This window comes from Beta vulgaris, chromosome 9 (genome assembly GCF_026745355.1).
Source record: "Beta vulgaris subsp. vulgaris cultivar EL10 chromosome 9, EL10.2, whole genome shotgun sequence".
Classification (NCBI taxonomy): domain Eukaryota; kingdom Viridiplantae; phylum Streptophyta; class Magnoliopsida; order Caryophyllales; family Amaranthaceae; genus Beta; species Beta vulgaris.
Genome location: NC_079210.1, coordinates 46,299,635 through 46,318,221, shown reverse-complemented (window position 1 = coordinate 46,318,221; position 18,587 = coordinate 46,299,635). Strand labels below are relative to the sequence as shown.

Here is an 18,587-nt window from a genome sequence, read left to right as displayed (position 1 = left end):
TCCAATCATCTTACTTCCCGTAAAAAGAAATAAATAAATATTATATTATAAGACGTAGGGAGTTAATATTTGAACATTTTAAGCTCGGTTTTTTATAATTATTGTTCTTGCAGTGTTGTATCAGTACTACTACTTTTACGACTGTGAATTGGACTACTTTGTGGGCCTTTGCAGGGATGCCGGAACCTTGTTCTACTTTGTGGGCCGATGCTTCGGCTAATGCAAATAAAGTATTTCCAAAGCCTGCGGTAGGAAAGCTGATTAATTAGTATATTAATTCTACTAAATTAACAAATAAGTCCCGTAGCTCAGTTGGTTAGAGCGTTGGTCTTATGAGCCGAAGGTCGCGGGTTCGAGCCCCGCCGGGACTAGTTTGGAGACTTTAATTTTTGCATTTTTCATTTCTTCAAGATATATTTTCCTTGTTGTAAAACACATGATAACGAAGATATATTAGTAGTACATTTCACTAAATATTTGTAAAATATATACATACATAAAAAATTTATCAGAGGTCGTCATACTTGAAAGTCATTGAGTTTCCTAGTTGAAGAATATAGAATAATGAAAATACTATAATTATCCAAGAGTTCTATTTACAACGATTATGCATAAAATCATAGAAAGATTATATATGGTTACTCGTTACTTATATCCTATGTCTGTTAGGGTACTTGTGTAATTATGTTTCTCTGTCGGAGTACTTGTTGTAGGTTACTAGTTATAATAGTATTGAGCTTATCAAAACAATAGGAATTATTTATCTGTAGTATAGTTAGATTATTGTCTTTCATGTATGTAGCCACATGGTTGTTGATATGCACAAAAGACTACTTGTTATCTAACGCTTATTATGTTCTCTTTTTAGTGACACACTTCTCACAAGAAGCTCTCACAAAAACGGGAAAAGTGTGTCACTTCAAAAGAATTGGAGGAAGTATCTTGCAATTTGCAAATGCATTATATTTAGTTTCCTTACAAATATGAGTTCGAGAGAGGCGTTAAATGACAAATCTTGGGTGAAGCTATTCGAGTTTATTTATTTATAATTTATGAATATATAATTAGATAGATTAGATTTAATAAGATGTATTATTGGATAATAAGATTAGAATTATGTTTATTTTAATTTCATATGTATTTGTTAGTTTTTAATCTTTGTTGCATATGTCATATGAGTACAAATCAATGATGACTTTTCACTTCAAAAAAAAAACTCTCCTTTATTTCTTTTCCTTGATGACATTACATAAACATGTGTTGAGTTTGATTATTTTGTTCCGTGTGATGTAAGTGCGGGTGGGAATACCGTAATACATTTAGTAACTAGATAAGATATTTGTGTAAACTTGGAATTAGTGTATAGAATAGGCCTCTCGAAAGCTTGATCCAAATAAACGATTTTTTTTCTTCATCTTCGATCTATATATCCTCGTTTAACTCTAGTCATTGAATAAATGAAAGTTCGATGAATTACTACCGAAATTGCGTTGTACATCCAGAATAGCCTTAAGAATACATGATCCAACGCGAATACTTGGCATGTTCCCTCTCTTCCATGTCCATCATAAGGGGAGCGAAACCAATGTAATTCATCAATATTTAATTACTTTGCCGGATCTTGATCTCTATTAATAAATTTCCCGGGGCCTGTTTTTTCTTCAAAAAGATATCTACTGATAAACTACTAAAGACATAAAACCTGATAATCGAGTGTCACCACTAAGAATGATTCCCAGTTGAATCGATAAAAACTATGAATGATTCCCCCACTCAATTTGTTCTTTTGTCTCGCAATCCAACGATAATTAATTAGATAATCGCAAACTCTTGACCATATTAGCCACTATTGAGAAGGTTTTCGGATGAAGATTACCATAAAATTAATATATTAATCTTCATTAAAGTATGAATAATTATACGTTGGTCCACATTAAGACACCCTGGACAATAACTAATTATTATGATTAAATTCTCAGTATTATGACAACCTCGATCCAGAGAATCACTGCAAATAAACAGATAACGTGATCACCAAAACTTTCTTGACCATTTCTGCCTTTTCTATTAATGCTTGATACTACCAACTCCCAGGTAAGCAACAAATAGCAGTTGAAGTTTGATCTTCAATTAATTAACATAAACTTCACAATTAGCAGTGACATAATACACTTTGGAATAATCGTAGAGTTGGTGTATGAATTTTCTGAAATAAAGTGTTGCATTAATTTACTTTAAGCACTATTTTATATTTCGATACAGCTTAAGAAAGACCACCTTCAAAGAGGGAGTCATAACTCATAATCAGACACCAAGGTTAGCTCAGGATCAAAGTAAGTCAATCTTTGGACGGAGATAGTATTATTTTTTATTTGCGTTTTGATATATGCAGTCGTTAAGGTTGCAAATAAATATTAAATACGTTTTCTATAATAGTATTATTTGAGGAGTTCATGACATAATCACACATTAGTCTGACTCTTTTGACTTAAAAAAAAACGGAGATTTCCTTTTCCAACCACTCATCCTTTTCCAACCACACTAGATCACCCACCTCGACCGCCTTCTGATCCTCTTGTGAGGAGGGATTGTGGTGGTGCGGGGGCATCTCCAAAGGTGGGCTTGGTGGGTGGTGGTGTAGTGGTAGGGAGATAAAACAAATGCTTAGGTAACCTTTCCTTTTCTGTAGGTCAAAAGCAAAAAAGCAAAAAATCAAAAAGAATTCGAAATATCCACTAGAATCCAATATTACGGCGATGTGTTATCATGTTCATCTAAAGATTACGTTTGGTGTTGCCTTAAACACCTCCAGTTTCATCACACCATAGTTTTACGTAATGACATTGACGCCAATTATATTAAGCTAAAATTATCAAATACTAGGAGTAAGAGAAACAAAAGAGTAAGCAAGAACAAGAGTTGGGACTTTGAGAGGGATATTGTTGAATTGATGACGAAAATATAGGGAAAGGAAAGATTAATACTCGAGAAAACATATATACAAAAATATTGGTGGTAATAAATTATAGACACTTCCTCTTATTTCTGGAACACATGCAAACTGAAAGTTGAACACAGAAGATGAACTATGCAGTAATCTGTTAGGAAATAAGATAAACCCAACACAAGCTTACACCCCTTCTCCCCATTTTACACAAACCTGCAAGAATATAGAAAAGAGAGAAGAGTAAAAAAACATCTGAATTCTATTACAAAGGCTGCTAGCTTATCACTCTGTGTTTCACTCTCTTTTCTCTCCCCCCTTCAGACCTCGCAATTTGGTCTTTCTCCCTGTTCTCGAACTACATCAGGAGGTAGGAGGTTTTGATCGTATTAAGTAGCTTTAGTTATATCTCTGCTTGATCGATTGTATTTCAGGTGGCTTTTTACAAGTTGCCCGGCAGCAATTGCAGACATCAAAGAGAGCTCCCCGGCAAGGACAGAACCAGCAACAACAGTGGCCAAAAGTCTAGCGTTTCCTCCAGCAGCCTCCCTGTTAGCACCCTTGACTCCCAGCAAGTTAAGGCAAGCTGATTGAGATGCTAGCTGAGTACCACCTCCTACTGTTCCAACCTGATACCAGTAGTAGGATATGGTAAGAATCATAAGGTCCAAATCCAAGGAATTGCAAATGAAAGAAAATTATATCATTCAAAGGGAAGGGGGGGGAACCTAGAAACCAAAGGTTACTATTAACTTAAGTTTTTCACAAGCATTACGAAAAGGAAAAGGCCAATATTGGTCTGACCAATTTGCCAGTACGTAAAAGGCCCCATGGCCACATGCAGCAGAAATCTTGGCATGGAAACATGCCACACAAAATTTACATGCACTTGCATAGTCGCTCACATGTGATGCAATCGGGCAAATCCAAAAATTAAGCACACCAAACCATACATGTTTAAACCTTTCATGAAGATGTTACCCTACCATCACAAAAATTCCACATCAAACAAGCATCTTTTCTGGAGAGGGTGGCCCTTGATGAGCACTACATCTATGTACTACAGCTTTCATTCCACTATTACTCCAAAAGCATACAAATCAAACAATAACATGGTTTTAGTCTAGACAGATTAACGAAATTTAAGAGTTGTAAACTAATAGACATGCCTCAATTTCCAAACTTAGGTTGGTGTAACATCAATAGACCATCACAAAAAAGGATATGCCATAGATTCATTCGTATGACAAAAACCAACAGCAGCCATATCACAAGCTCACGTAACTCTGAATATAACAGACAAAAATTCATATACGAAGCGTCCAATTACCTCAATAGAAGGCATGCTAACAGAGATATGTAGATCCTTGCCATCATTTATGGCTTCCATCATAGTGATACATTGAGAACTCTCTACATTTTGAGCTGGGTCTTGCCCAGTGGCGATGTAGACAGCAGACACGATATTGGCAGCATGAGCATTAAAGCCACCAAGTGATCCCGCTACAGCAGATCCAGTAAGATTCTTAAGCATGTTAAGCTCCACAAGAGAAGCCACGTCCGTCTTAAGGACCTTCTTCACCACGTCTTCCCTAATGACAGCCTCGCAAACAACGGACTTTCCCCTTCCTTCTATCCAGTTCACAGCAGCCGGCTTCTTGTCTGAACAGTAGTTTCCTATCCAATTGCAAAAGGTTTCAACTTTATTATAACCACTTAAAGCCGATAACTTGTATGAAAATAGAATTCTCCTAGAAATGAAGTTAAATCATCTTTATGACATTGACACCCCTTAATCATTTTCCTAAACATTTGCAATTCCAACTCTAGTTTTGTCTACAGTAACACATCTAATTGGATCAATTACTTGTTTCCCTAAAAAAAAAAATTCTAGCTTAAAAAATAAAAAGTCAGAACCCATATATTTAAGATGAGAGAAAAATGACACTGCAAATCAGTACAATAAGCTCACCAGAGATGCCAATAACATCCATGTCCGGGAAATCACTGCGGAGGTACTCCAATACGTTCTGAACACCTTTCGAAACCATGTTCATCCCCATGGCATCACCAGTGCTGCAAGTAAACCTGACATACAAGTTCTTCCCAGCAATAGCACACTTTACCTCCTGAAGTCTTGCAAATCTACTAGACCTGTAAAATTCACCTCACAGTTACTCTCAACAATCATCATATACATTAAAAGAAAAAAGGAGTCAACAACAATGACAAGCACAAATGTATAAAGTTCAAAAGCAGTAATAGCAATAATAAAGTATATAGATAGTCTCAAAATTTGACCACCTTCTCTAATCAAACCCAATTTTCAGTCAATTAACTCAAACATGTTACAGTTGATCTTCAATTAAAAGATGCAAGTCTCTAATATCGAAGAAGTTCTGATTTTTCCGAAGGCTCCGTTTATTTTGGAGGAAAAGGATTTCCATTATTTTCCCTTGTTTGGTTAGACAAGGGATTTAAAAATGAAAAATAGTCCTTGCTAAACATTTTCCTCCTAATTTGAAGGAAAACTATTTTTCTCCACTCTCTCATTCCCAACATCTCCAGTTTTGACTTCCTAGGTTAACAGTTTTCCATCAAACCAAACAAATAAAAACTAACATTCATTTGCGTTCGAAAATATTTCCCATGAAAAACCATTTTCTATCAAATCAAACAGACCCTTAAGGTTAAGATGAAGCTAAGAAGTTATTCATCACAATTCTCCAAAAATAGAAAAAACATCAAAATCAAAGGAGTCAACAATTTTCCTAATTTGTAAGTTATGAACCCAATCATTATCAATAGACAAGCAAAAAAAATCATCATAAATATAAATAAAAAAAGGGTAAAAAGATCAATATCAAGATCAAAATCAAAATCAAAATAAAGAAGAAAGACATACTTGTTGAAAACGAGAGAAAGGGTCTCATAATTAGCAGGATCTTCAAGGAAAAACTTAAGCTCAGCAGCTCTTCTAGCTGATCCAAACCTAACAACAGGAGCTCTAGTCATCCCATCCTTCAAGATCACACTAGTTGCACCACCAGACAACATAATCGCCTTACAACCACGATTAGTACTAGCAACCAAGCATCCTTCCGTCGTCGCCATCGGAACCGAATACTCTCTTCCATCTAACAACAATGGCCCAGCAATTCCAACCGGAATCTGAACAAATCCAACCGGCATTTCACAGCATTGTCCTAAAATTGACTCATAATCAAATCCACTCAACGGTAAACCTGAAATTGATCTTCCAGTAATCCTCTGTAGAGCTTCTCGTCGTATTTTCGCCGCTTGAAAACAATCACCAAGCTTCGATTCCAATGAATAGGAAGGAATCGTTCCATTAACAACAGATTCAACAATTTGTTCATCTTCAGGTGTAAGATCTAGGGTTTTAGGTAATTGATGAACTTCCATTTTTTTCTCAGGTAATGGAATCGGAATTCCACAAGGAGGTCGTTTATCCTCCTTGAGAATCTGCTTATCGTCGACTGAAACGGCGTCGTTAACTTCCTCTTCTTCGTCGTCGTAACAAGAGGATGAACGAGGAGAAATGAACGATTGAACAAAATCAATGCCGAAAAACCCTAAAAGATAGATAAACGAAGCTAAAAAAGCGACGATTGCAGCAATTTCGGAAAGAGAAACAACATGAAGAGGCGTGGAATTTCGGATCTTCTCTCTCCAACGTTGTAGGAGAAAGTAAACAACAGAGAAAAATAGGGTTAGAAAAACACCATTTGTGAGATAAAGTGGGAGAGGTAAAGCGTCGGAAGCTTTAGGAGATTCTTCGCCGGCGATGGTTTTACGGTAAGATTTTTTCATCGGCGCCGGCGAAGATGATAGTGGTTGTTGTCGGCGCCGAACGTCCATCGCCGGAAAATGAGGAGAGAGAAAATTGGTGGTGAAATTGAAAATGAGATGAAGCTTAATTTTCGGGTGATGTTTTAGATTATTAAAGTAAAAGTTTATAATAGAGAGAGGAAAAAAAGGGGGGAATGTGTGAGGAGAATTTATAGGAGTTTAAGAGTTGTGAGTGGGAGGGAAGAAGGAAGAACGAGGAAGACGGAAGAGGGGCACGTGAGACGCGAGGGAAGCAAAATTGTGACAAATTGCTTATTTTTGATTTTATTCGCACGTGCTTTAGATAGTGAATGTAGCTGGTGTGACTTGGAAATTATTTTATTATTCTTCTTGTAACTTGTAGTTTTTTTTTTTTTACTTTATAACGATTCAATATTAATGAACTCAACTGTTAAAGAACATCATTGCTGAATAGATTAAATTGGAGTATTCAGTAATGATGTTATTGTTGTAACTTGTGATTTTCTTAATTCTTGTACCCAAAGTGAAATAGGATATACTAGGCGGTCTAATTTTAACATAAAATTAGACGAACTCAATATTGAATTTTTCTAACAAGCCAGTTCTATTTGAATCTACACAAATTATTATAATAGACGGTCTAATTTTAATATAAAATTAGACAATGCAAACCTACGTTCTCCTAAGAAGCCCATTCAATTTCTCTCTAATCTAACACTATTTTTAGATATCTTGCACCATCCTAGTCGTCCATTCTCTTCTCCTTCTTTTATTTCCCTTCTAAATTTCGAATTAGAACAAACAATTTTTAAAAATAGTCCGTCAGTCTTACAAAATGGATTAAGCTAGTAACTAAATGGATTAAATCAGTCACTAAATGGATTAAATCAGTCACTAAATGAATTAAAGAATGTTATTAATGAATAGATTAAACTGGTCACTAAATAGATTAAAATGGTCACTAAATAGATTAAAGTAGTCACTATATTAAGAAATATGATCTATTCTCTTCTTAATATTGGGCTTGGGCCGCGCCTACTTTTAAATTAAAAGTAGACGGTCTCTTACAAGACCAACTGTTGAATCTAACCCAACATTATTTTAGTCATCCTTTCACTTCTCATTCCTTTGTTTTCTTGATTCTCGAACTATAATAGACGATTTCGAAAAATAACTTGGTAGTCTTACGAAACGGATTAAAACTAGTCACTAAATGGATTAAACTAGTCACTAAATGGGTTAAAGAACATCATTACTAAATAGATTAAACTGGTAACGAAATAAATTAAATTGGTCCCTAAATAGATTAATTTGGTCACAATATTAAAAAAAAAAGTGACATGTTCTCTTCTTAATATTGGGCTTGGGCCGAACCTAATTTTAATTTAAAAATAGGTGGTCTCTTACAAGACCAACGCAAGAGAGTATATGATTGGTTTCCCTATTGCATAAATTTCGTGAAGCAAAAAAATGATAGAAATAAGATTGAAATCATATGGAGTATTAAAGAAGTGGATATGACATAAATGTACATCAGATTATTCCGGATTAATCCAAAGACCTTGATCTCATTTCGAAGAAATATAATAGAATGTAGAGAATGTAATAAAATTTGTATAGAGTAAGAATAGTGATGGGTTGATGAGATTTTTGAACGTGTTTATGCTTCAATACTATGTCAAAAAAACTAACTCAATCCAAAGTTTAAATTGATGGTTGAAATCCTACAAATAGCTCTATATTCTATCATGATATAATTTGATTCATCTATATGTTATGTCATCTTTTCTACTTCATTTAAAATTTTCACAGATTTTACTTGCATCATATGCGTCAAGTATTTTATCTGCTTACAATTTTCGCCAAAAGTCAAAGATTTCACTTCTAAAATTTGCACAACTTCTTCGATTTTATTCACAATTGATTAATCATATATCTGCTTCTCAATCAAATATATTGTCTTGGTAGATCATAATCCAATTAACATAAAATCTCTTTTGATATCAACTAAATCTCCTGCTGAAAATTAGTTTGAATTCTTCTGGAGCTTCTTAATTTCACGGTCAAATCTCTGCTGATTATTTTTTTCTCAAACAAATAAAATCTCTTCTGATTGCTTATTTTCTCTTTAATGAATCGCCTAATTTAATTAGTTGAAACTTGAAAGTAATGATTTTATCTCGATGCTTCATATACCATTTCCTTGAAACTCTTTGCAATAATGAAGTCAACAATGTTACTGTCACATTTTCTTATCACTAGGCATTGATATAAACTAAGTACTTGTAAAGTGTCAAATTGGCAATAAACATGTTTTACACGGATAAGATTTAGTTTACATGGGCCGCAAAATTTGAAAAACTAATTACCTATTAGAGTTTGTTTGGTTAACCTTTCAAATACACGAAAAATTAGAATTCTTAGGAAGTAAATATAGAGTTAAGTGTATAGGAGGGTACTCAACTTTGAAGAAAGTTTCAGTTAAGGTACTCAACTTTCATTTGTACCAGTTAAGGTACTCAAATTGGATGTCTGTTAACTTAAGGTACTGAACTTTGGTTTGTACCGTTAACATCCCCAAAAATAAAAGAAAAATATGACGTGGCATTAATTAAAAAGAAAAAGCTGACATAACATTAATTTTCTCTCTCCTCTAATTCCTCACCTTCTTCTCTCTCCTTTTTTTTTTTTTTTTTAAGGGAACCCCAAAGGGAGATCATATTATATCATTTATCGCCAAAGACATAACATCAACCGGAATATCGTCAACCCAAATACGTTTGCCTATCTCCCATGGTTGAAAATGGGCTAACAGATGAGCTACTCTATTTCCGGAACGTTTAACAAAAGACCAACTAACATTGTCAAAACAACCAACAAAAGCTAAAATATCATCTATAATTAAATGAAACTCACTGCAACCCGTTCTACCATTTTTCAACGCTTGAATGGCTAATAAGCTATCACTCTCCACCTCCACGAGCCTATAACCCAACTCCTTCGCAAGTTTGATGCCAAAATAGATAGCTTTTGCTTCCGCTACCCTGGGCTCCCAAGTATCGTGACATTGAAACGATCCCGCAGCCAATACGACTCCATCTACATCACGAAAGACAGCACCCAGACCACACCCTCCAACCCCAGTTTTCCCAGCATCAACGTTCAGTTTCACGTGCCCAGCAGTGGGCTTAGACCACGCACTAGCGTAAGGGACAGCAGCAACCCCCACACTTACCCGAGCTTGGCTCGCCTCCAGCAGCTCTTTGCAGATCTTCTTAGCATACTCTATCGTCGCCCTTGGGTGACCTTCTTCATTCGCCATCAACATCTTACAACGAGATCCCCATATAGCCCAAGCTATAGTCAACATCTCACACATCTTCTCGCCTTCCAAACGCTCAAAACTTCCTGCCCACCAATCACCTACAGACCTACCACCATCCCTCCACACCAAACCCACCTCACTAATCCTCCACACTTCCTGCGCAAAAGGACAATAAAACAAAGCATGGATATCTGATTCGTCATCCTGCCCGCAAATTTGACATACCTTCTCCCAGCTAGGCACTCGACGGTTCAAAGCAACATTTGTAGGGAGGGCTTTGGAGAGTGCTCTCCATGCGAATATTTTGACCCGAGGCAAAACTTGCAAATGCCAAACTTTCTTCCACACCTCCGATGGATAAGAAGTAGAAGCTTCACTAGCTTGATCTAGGTCTCCCCAAATAGCTCTATAAGCCGACCTCACCGAATAAACACCATCTTTTTCAAGATCCCAACATATAACATCCTCCGGGAGACGGGGACTAAGAGGTATACTCATAACTCGTTCCACCTCAAAAGGAAGAAAAATTTGTGATAAGAGACTCTTATTCCAAGACTTACCAATAGGATGAATTAAATCTTCCACCATGGCATGCGAATTCGCGTGGCCCCGCGGAGAGAGAATTTTCCGTGTCTGAGTACCAGGAATCCATTCATCGTGCCATACTCGGATTTTCTCTCCATTACCAACTCGCCATCTAACCCCTCTTTTCAACACCCATCTCGCCTCCCAAATACCTCTCCAAGTATAGCTTGGGTTGAGACCCAGTTCCGTTTCCATAAAAGAAGAATGAGGGTAGTATTTCGCCTTTAGAATCTGCTCAACCAAACTCCCCTGACTAGTAACAAGGCGCCATGCTTGTTTACCCAAAAGAGCCCAGTTAAAAAGCTTCATATCCCGAAAACCTAACCCACCTGCCTCTTTTCTTTTGCAAAGATTCTTCCACGCAACCCAATGAATCTTCCTCTCGCCATTTTTTTGATAAATCATTATTTATGTTTAATTATGAAGTCAACTTCATATCTATTTGGACTCTTATTAACAATTTTTTTTACTCTTAAATTACAATATTAATGTCGCGGAGGAAAATATGGTTAAACCTCAAACCGAACCGCACCAAACCATTTTGCGCAATTCGGTTTGGGTTGTTTTGGACAAAAGTGCAATACGGTTTGGGTTGCAAAAATGTCAAACCATATCTTTGCAGTTTGAGTTGGGTTACATCTCAAACCACACCAACTCAAACCACGAACAGTCCTACCAAAAACAATCAAATTACAGAGCAACAACATTAGCATATCACTGGTTGCCTTCTCGACTCGTTAAATTTTTTTTCATTTTCTCACTGCAGCATTTTTTCACTTTCTTTCAATTATTCCAACGAGATACACGAGCATCAAATTGCATCTAGCTCATTAAGAGAAAGATCCATATATTGCAAGTTGGGGTAAACAAATTGTCTTTCAGCTCCAGCCTAGCAGCAAACAAAAAAGTTAGGTACATTAGTAATGAGAACATGCTAAATTCAAGCATATAACTATTTGCAAGCCAGTAAAAGCTTATGTGATTCCTTTTATCGCTTGACAAGGAAAAGGAATTACTATATGTAAAATTGTCAATGTTTGTGTGCAATTCTTACTTAGATGATAATCCAAAATTAATCCCGTTAAAACAGAGTCTAGATATATGTAGCTTTACACCTACTTTGAGAGAGAAAAGATGCACATCTAAAACACCATTACACCAACCCATTTTATACCTCAATAAGTAAAAAAATGAGACAGAAAAACAAAACAACTTTTGCAGAAGATCATTTGAATCGAGGGTTTAACACTGTTGTAAGGATTTCACTTGGTTGAAGGAAGAGTTTAACGTTGCTATGAGCGAATTAACAAAGAGGGATTAGCAATTTAGCGTAATTTAAGGGGGTATTTTAGTAATTATTAGAGGGATAATTGAAAGGAATAGTTAACCATGGTTAGTAAATTCTGAATTTGTTAGTGTTTTATAAAGTTTTTCCACTTATAAGGTAGTTTTGTAAAACAAACATGATATAAGGTAGTGTTTTTTTGAAAAAAAAAAAGTGTCTTTAGGGTGCTTTCTTTTCAACTTATTCGCCATGAGCCCATGAACTTATCTGAACCGAACTTATTAAACCTAAACTAAACTTATTATATTTGATCGGACCTGATTCAATTTATTGGACCTGGTTGACAATTTTTCCTAATAATTTTAAAGTCATACAAAAACTATAATAGAAGTTAAGAGTAATAAATACATATTAAATCAAATCAAGTATGATTATATTATGGCGAAACCACAATTATTGATAAGCTATGGAAGTTTTTTTTTCCATTTTTGCTCGAGTTGTAATATTATGTATGTATTTATTAATGTTATACTAGTTTTTTTTGCCCGGACGATATCCCAGGTCAGTTAAATATGTCATTATTTTTATATTTCATAATTTATTTTGCTATTTTTCTTATTTTTTGTCCATTAATAAATTGAAAAATTCACGACACGACGTGATAAATATTAAAAAAATTAAAAGGTTTGAGTTTGAAAATAATACCTTAAAAGAAATTGTGGTAAGAGAATATGACATCAATATTCTCTTGTAAGTTACGTAATAAGAGTGTTAGGGATATATATACTTGTTTAAGGGTCTGTTCTCTTTGGCATAAAACAGCCGAACTGAACTGAACTGAACTGAACTGAATTGGATTGAACTGAATTGAACTGAACTGAACTGATCTGAACTGAACTGATCTGAATTGAACTGAACTGAAATAAATAGTGATATGTGAGAGTAAAAGTATTGTCAAGAGCTGAACTGAACTGAACTGAACCGGTCTGAACTGAACTGGTCTGAACTGAATTGAACTGAACTGAACTGAACTGAATTGAACTGAAAATAAGCTGGGGAGAACAGGCCCTAAGTCTTTTTAGTTAATTATAATTATTAAAAGACTTCATCATCTTTTATTTAAAACATTAGACAACAAAATCATAGTGTACTGATGGTTAAACTCTTACTTTTCATTTTAAAGATCACGTATACGATATCTTGCACTTACACATTTTTTTTAATTGAGGAGTACACATAAACAAAAAAAAAAACATTTGCATTAAAAATTTGAAGAGAGTGTCATGTAACACATAAGTTTTTTTTCACACGACTTTTAATATATTTGTATATATAGATATAGATTAGTGCCTATGTATGAGATTTTCTTACATAATAAGTTTATATGCTCTCAAATATTGGAGGGAGGAACGAAGGTGGTAGTTTGGTAGGTAACAGGTTGTTGACAAGGGAATTACTTTAAACAGATTGCAAGATCCTTCTTGAAGTCCGTTCAGCTACTCATATCAGGTGATTTCTTACTAGTATTGTTTTTGACATCATGTGAATATGTGAACGGGTCATGTTTGGTAAATGATTGTTTTTGGTCTTTTGTTAAATAGTAAAAAATAGTGTTTGGTTATTGGTTTTTTTGTTGAAAAATAAAAAAGTTTTATGGCGTAGCTTTTTGGATTGACTTTTGATTTGTTGGCCCACTAACTCTCTAATGAACAACTAACAACCACATTAATTTTATCAAACACTTTTGGAAGCATAAGGTTTATATTTTGTGAAGTTGGAAACAGAATTCACTGATAATTTATCTTTGACACCAATTTCGGATTATGATGAAACAACACAAAGTTACCTACTTTTTACAACTAACTAGTTATTAGGCCCGGGCTATGCCCCGGGGTAAGAAAAATTTTCATTTATTAATATTGTACTTTGATATGATAACACTAAATACAACTTGGTCTAGTGGTTAAAACTTTAGTACATGAACTTGAGGTTATGGGATCAAAACCTATACTATGCAATTTCTAATTTTTTTTTATTGTACATGGATTACATGAACTAAAACTTCTTAGGAAGAGCGCCACCTGACACCGTTCCTCGTTTACGCACACCTTTTAATATATTAGTACTAGCCTTAATATGCAAAATTTGTTATTCTATTAGATACTCCATTCGTACTTTATTTATGATTAAACTTAAATGTGAAAAATTCAACAGTTAGATGAATTTAGATATATTAATTCGCTAATGTAAAAAAATAAAAAGGTTGTGAGTGATTGTTAATATTAAATTTTTGTGAATGAATATTGAACAGAAAGAACAAAAATAATGAGTTGGTTTAACTGAATTAAAGAGTATCAAAGGTAGTGAATGTTCAGACTTTTCATGTGCACGTTATGTATGCCATCTTTTTTTATAAGGTATAAATATTTTGTTCATTTAATTTTTGATTGAAGTATTTGATGCATACACAAAAATAATGAGTTGATTTAATTTTTGAAGTATTTTGTTCATTTAAACTTGTTTTAAATGGCAAGTTGGAATGAGAATTTTTAAATGATTTGCTTTTGTAATTTTTTTCATTCCATTAATTAGATCATTAAGGGAAATTTAGTCACTTCAAAAGAGGACACCACACCTCCTCCCTTGGCTTATATAATAGAGATAGATAGATAGGCTATTTCTCACTCTCTATTAGTAATAGCACAAAGAATAAAGTTACCTTTTTCAGCAAACCAAATAACACTTTCTTTTGCGAAAAATCTCATAACTCTGATGCCTTGATAGGTTGGGAGGAATAAAAGGGATCCTAACTTGTCAAGGGCGAAAATCGATCCCAAAATCTCCTGAAATCGGGAGAAAAGCTCTAACCACTAGGCTATTCCTCACTCTCTAATATATCTTGTATATATATTGGCTTTTCAGATATTAGTATAAGACTACTTTTTTTTTTATCCAAAAAGAATTATTTTTTAAGTTATAAGGGTCACTTTTCAAATTTAAGCGGTCATTTTTACACAAAAGGTTACCTTTCATCTTAAATGAGTCATCTGTAAAAAGGTGGTTCCTTTGAGTTAAAAAGTTACACCTCTTAACATAGATTATTGTAATATAGTTTTATATGAGATTTTGTATAATACCCGACCCATACAAAGTCGAGTTTATCGTCACCAATGCTTCTAGGACCAACAATTGTCTTCAATAATCAACAAAAGTTCTTACGATGCATTTTCCAGCTAAATACACTTAATTATGGAGTAACCAAGGAAATAAACTCCCTAAAAGAAAGACACATCTTGTGTTAGAATGAGTAGTCTGCTATTAAAGTAATCAGGAGTATTGCATTTTTTACATCAAATTTGTATTGAATAGATGTAAACATCATAAAACCAAGTTTAGGTAAGAATAAAAAATGCATAGTTAATTGAAGGTCTCCTAATTTCTATCGAACTCTTGTTACAGGCGTTAGTTCGATTTTTACTGCTTGCAAAAATGAGATTCACATATCTTCTCAGCATTTATAAGGAATCTTCATAGTATTTATAAGGAATCTTCATTTTACCTGAAAAATAGAAAATTAAATCAGAAATTTAGATAATAGGTGATGATTTGCCATAACTTTAAATTGAACGTGGCATCACTAAATAGCTTTAATGTTTAGTAATATAAATCGATACCTGCACTTACTACTATATTTAAACAACAAGAAATCATTCTTGAACTCAACAAATAATCTACAAGATTTTGGTGTAATCTTCACTACTAACAAGTGTCCGGTGCAATTAAGATCTTCACATAAGTTATAGTTCGTGTTGTAAACTTGTAACATGTTTCAAGATGGCCTTGTTTTAGGTATCTGCTCCGCCATCCACATGTAACATGTGCTTTGGACGGTAGTATGACTAGTATTATACGACCATTGACATACTGCAGGTACGAATGTCAATCTACTCTGAATTCGGTCCTAGTATGTTTTAATTCGAAAGAAAAAATTCGAGCCGATTCTGATAAAAAAAAACTGAATCCGACCACGTTTGAAAGTCTAACTCAGAGTCGGAGGAGGGTCGGAGGAGGATATCATAAAATAATTCGATATCCGACCCCGACTTTAAGTCAATTAATCTTTTTTTCTTATTTATGTATAAACTGATTTCGATTTTCAGCCAATTTTATTATATAAGATTTTCCCATTGAAGAAATGATTGTTAAAAATAATAGTAATATTTAGATTATTTATACCATAGAAGATTTTCATATGATAATTAGAAAAAATTGTAATGATTAGATTATTATACTATAGAAGACTTTTCTACTTCCTCCGTTTCAAAATAGATGGTACATTGTGATTAAAACGGACTCCTAGGCAAAATTTCATAAGTATGTTTAAGTAGTATAAAGGGAGGTAGATTAATTCTAGTGGTCCCATGTGAAAAGGAGGGAGAAAGAAAAAGTTGGGGACCACATGTATTAATTAAGTAAAATGGTAAAAATGTAAGGCAAAAATTACTAAATAAGGAAAAAAAAAACAATGTATCATCTATTTTGAAACACCCATAAATAGACAATGTATCATCTATTTTGAAACGGAGGAAGTATTATAAAAAAATGGGCGGAAAAATAAGTCGGACCGGGTTTGGAATCGAATGTTCGAATTATAAGTCGGGTCGGAGTCGGGTGTTCGGATCTCAAGTCAGGTCGGAGTCGAATGTCGGACTTGGACTTGGATTCGGATTTAAAATCCGACTTCTTGTAGGATTGGAGTCGAATTACGCATAATCTGGTCCAAGTCCAACCTATTACTATCCTAACTGCAAGTCTCTTTTGGATAAAAGAGGATGTTACTAAATGCCCCATGAAGAAAAGAATCTGGTTGGAATTTTGCCTCAATAGGATAGATGAATTAGTAACGAGTATTAATCAATCGAGGTTAAATACCGCCCCTGAATTTCTTAAAATTGCTCACGAATTAATAATAATTTTCTAATGTACTCTTTTTTTCTTTACCAAGCAAACCTCCACCACCTGCCACCACCTACCTCCCTCGCCAACCCTCATCACAGGACACCACCCACCTTTTATTTTTTTTTTTAAATGATGGCCGCAATGTCTTACTTAAACATCGGGCTTGGACGTTTGGGCCATGGCTGGAACGTCCAGTTTTCCACCCATCATTTTTTTAAAAGAATTTCAGTTCAACTTATGAAATCTTAGAGGAAGTGGTGGTGGGGCTGATGGTAGTTGCAACAGGTAATGGTGGCAAGAGGTGGATGATGGTGCCAGGTGGTGGTTTAGAGGAAAAAAAAGAAAAGGTTATAAATATAATTTCAACTTTTTTTTTTGAAACGATTTTAAAAAGTTTCGGGGCCATGATTATTCCAATAATCAAAAGATGAAAAATGACTGATGAAGTATGATTCAACTAGTTAAGGTGGAGAGTAGATCAAACAAAGCAAAAGTTTAATGATTCATCACGGTTGAGATTTCACGAACAAATCATATATGAGTGTAATTATTGTCTCATACACATTAAACATGAGGAGGAGAAATATAAATATTTTAATATTGTTAAAGAGTTACTACATCTATTATTAATTGGTTTTAAGATGAAATCTTTTTTTAGTTTGTAAGTTTTCTAAACCTCTCCTCTATTAACCAGAGTAGTTAGGACTATCAATAATGTCTTGGCCTAATGATTAAGATTGAGATGCTATGAACGATAGTTTATATGTTCGAATCTTCCCTCTAGGTGGCTCATATGAATAATAATAAAAAAACGGTTTTTTCACCATATACCCCTGACAAATTTTTTTTTGCACCGTATACCCTTTCAAGTTTCCAAATTCACCATATACCCCTCACGTTTGAAAAAATACATCCACTTACCCTTAATGACTAACGGCGTTAACATCCGTTAGTCATTAACCCCCTAATTTCCCCTTAACTCTAATTAACTAACTTAAACCCTAACCCCCTCTAACCTAATTAACCTTAAACCCTACCCTAATCTTCTTTTAACTCTAATCAACCCTAAACCCTAACCACCCCTCCCTCACCCCCACCCCACCCTTCCCCCACCACAGCCACATCCCCACTCCCTGGCAGCCCCACCCCCCGCAGCCCCCTTCCCCGGCAGCACCCCTCCCCGGCAGTCCCACCCCCCGCAGCCCCCTCCCCCGCATCCGCACCCCCCGTAACCCTTCCCCCTTCCCCGACAGCACCCCTCCCCGGCAGCACCCCTCCTCGGCAGTCCCACCCCCCGCAGCCCCCTCCCCCGCATCCCCACCCCCCGTAACCCTTCCCCCCTCAGTCCCGCAACCCCCTCCCCTTCCCCCAACTTTCCGTCGCACCAAACCCCCTCTTGTCTCTTCAGGTTGCCGACGTCGGATCTCGCCCTTCTGTGGGCTGACCTGCTGCGGAAATCGGCGAGGAAATCGACTGGGGTGGGGGGTGCGAAAATCGACGGGGTGGGTGGTCTGGGAGAAGGGGATGCGTGGTCTCGGGGTTGTGTGGGGGGTGCGAAAATCGAATGGGGTTGCCGGGGAGTGGGAGGGGGTTGCCGCGGGAGTGGGGAAGGGGTTGCCGGGGAGTGGGGAGGCGGGATTCGAGGGTGGTGGGGA

The 18,587-nt window shown here is 35.6% G+C and overlaps 1 protein-coding gene and 1 non-coding gene across 2 annotated transcripts; one reads left to right on the top strand and one right to left on the bottom strand.

Moving 5' to 3' along the window:
- Positions 1-297: 297 nt before the first annotated feature.
- Positions 298-371, top strand: TRNAI-UAU (transfer RNA isoleucine (anticodon UAU)). The gene has a single exon. It is a non-coding gene; the product is annotated as a tRNA-Ile (tRNA).
- Positions 372-3,015: 2,644 nt separating this feature from the next.
- LOC104904096 (3-hydroxy-3-methylglutaryl-coenzyme A reductase 1) lies at positions 3,016-6,990 on the bottom strand. Its single transcript, XM_010692283.4, has 4 exons — positions 5,850-6,990; positions 4,917-5,098; positions 4,275-4,621; positions 3,016-3,573 (listed from the first exon to the last, which is right to left on the bottom strand). The coding sequence occupies exons 1-4, from the start codon at positions 6,824-6,826 to the stop codon at positions 3,334-3,336; spliced, it is 1,746 nt and encodes a 581-aa protein (XP_010690585.1). The 5' UTR covers positions 6,827-6,990; the 3' UTR covers positions 3,016-3,333.
- Positions 6,991-18,587: the final 11,597 nt, after the last annotated feature.

Bases quoted from the DNA above. Each gene is read 5' to 3' on its own strand.
- LOC104904096 (XM_010692283.4), bottom strand. From the start codon at position 6,826: ATGGACGTTCGGCGCCGACAACAACCACTATCATCTTCGCCGGCGCCG. The intron at 5,099-5,849 runs GTATGTCTTTCT...TGAATTTTACAG, and splicing joins CTTTCTCTCGTTTTCAACAA to GTCTAGTAGATTTGCAAGAC. The intron at 3,574-4,274 runs GTAATTGGACGC...TACTGGTATCAG, and splicing joins TTAGCATGCCTTCTATTGAG to GTTGGAACAGTAGGAGGTGG.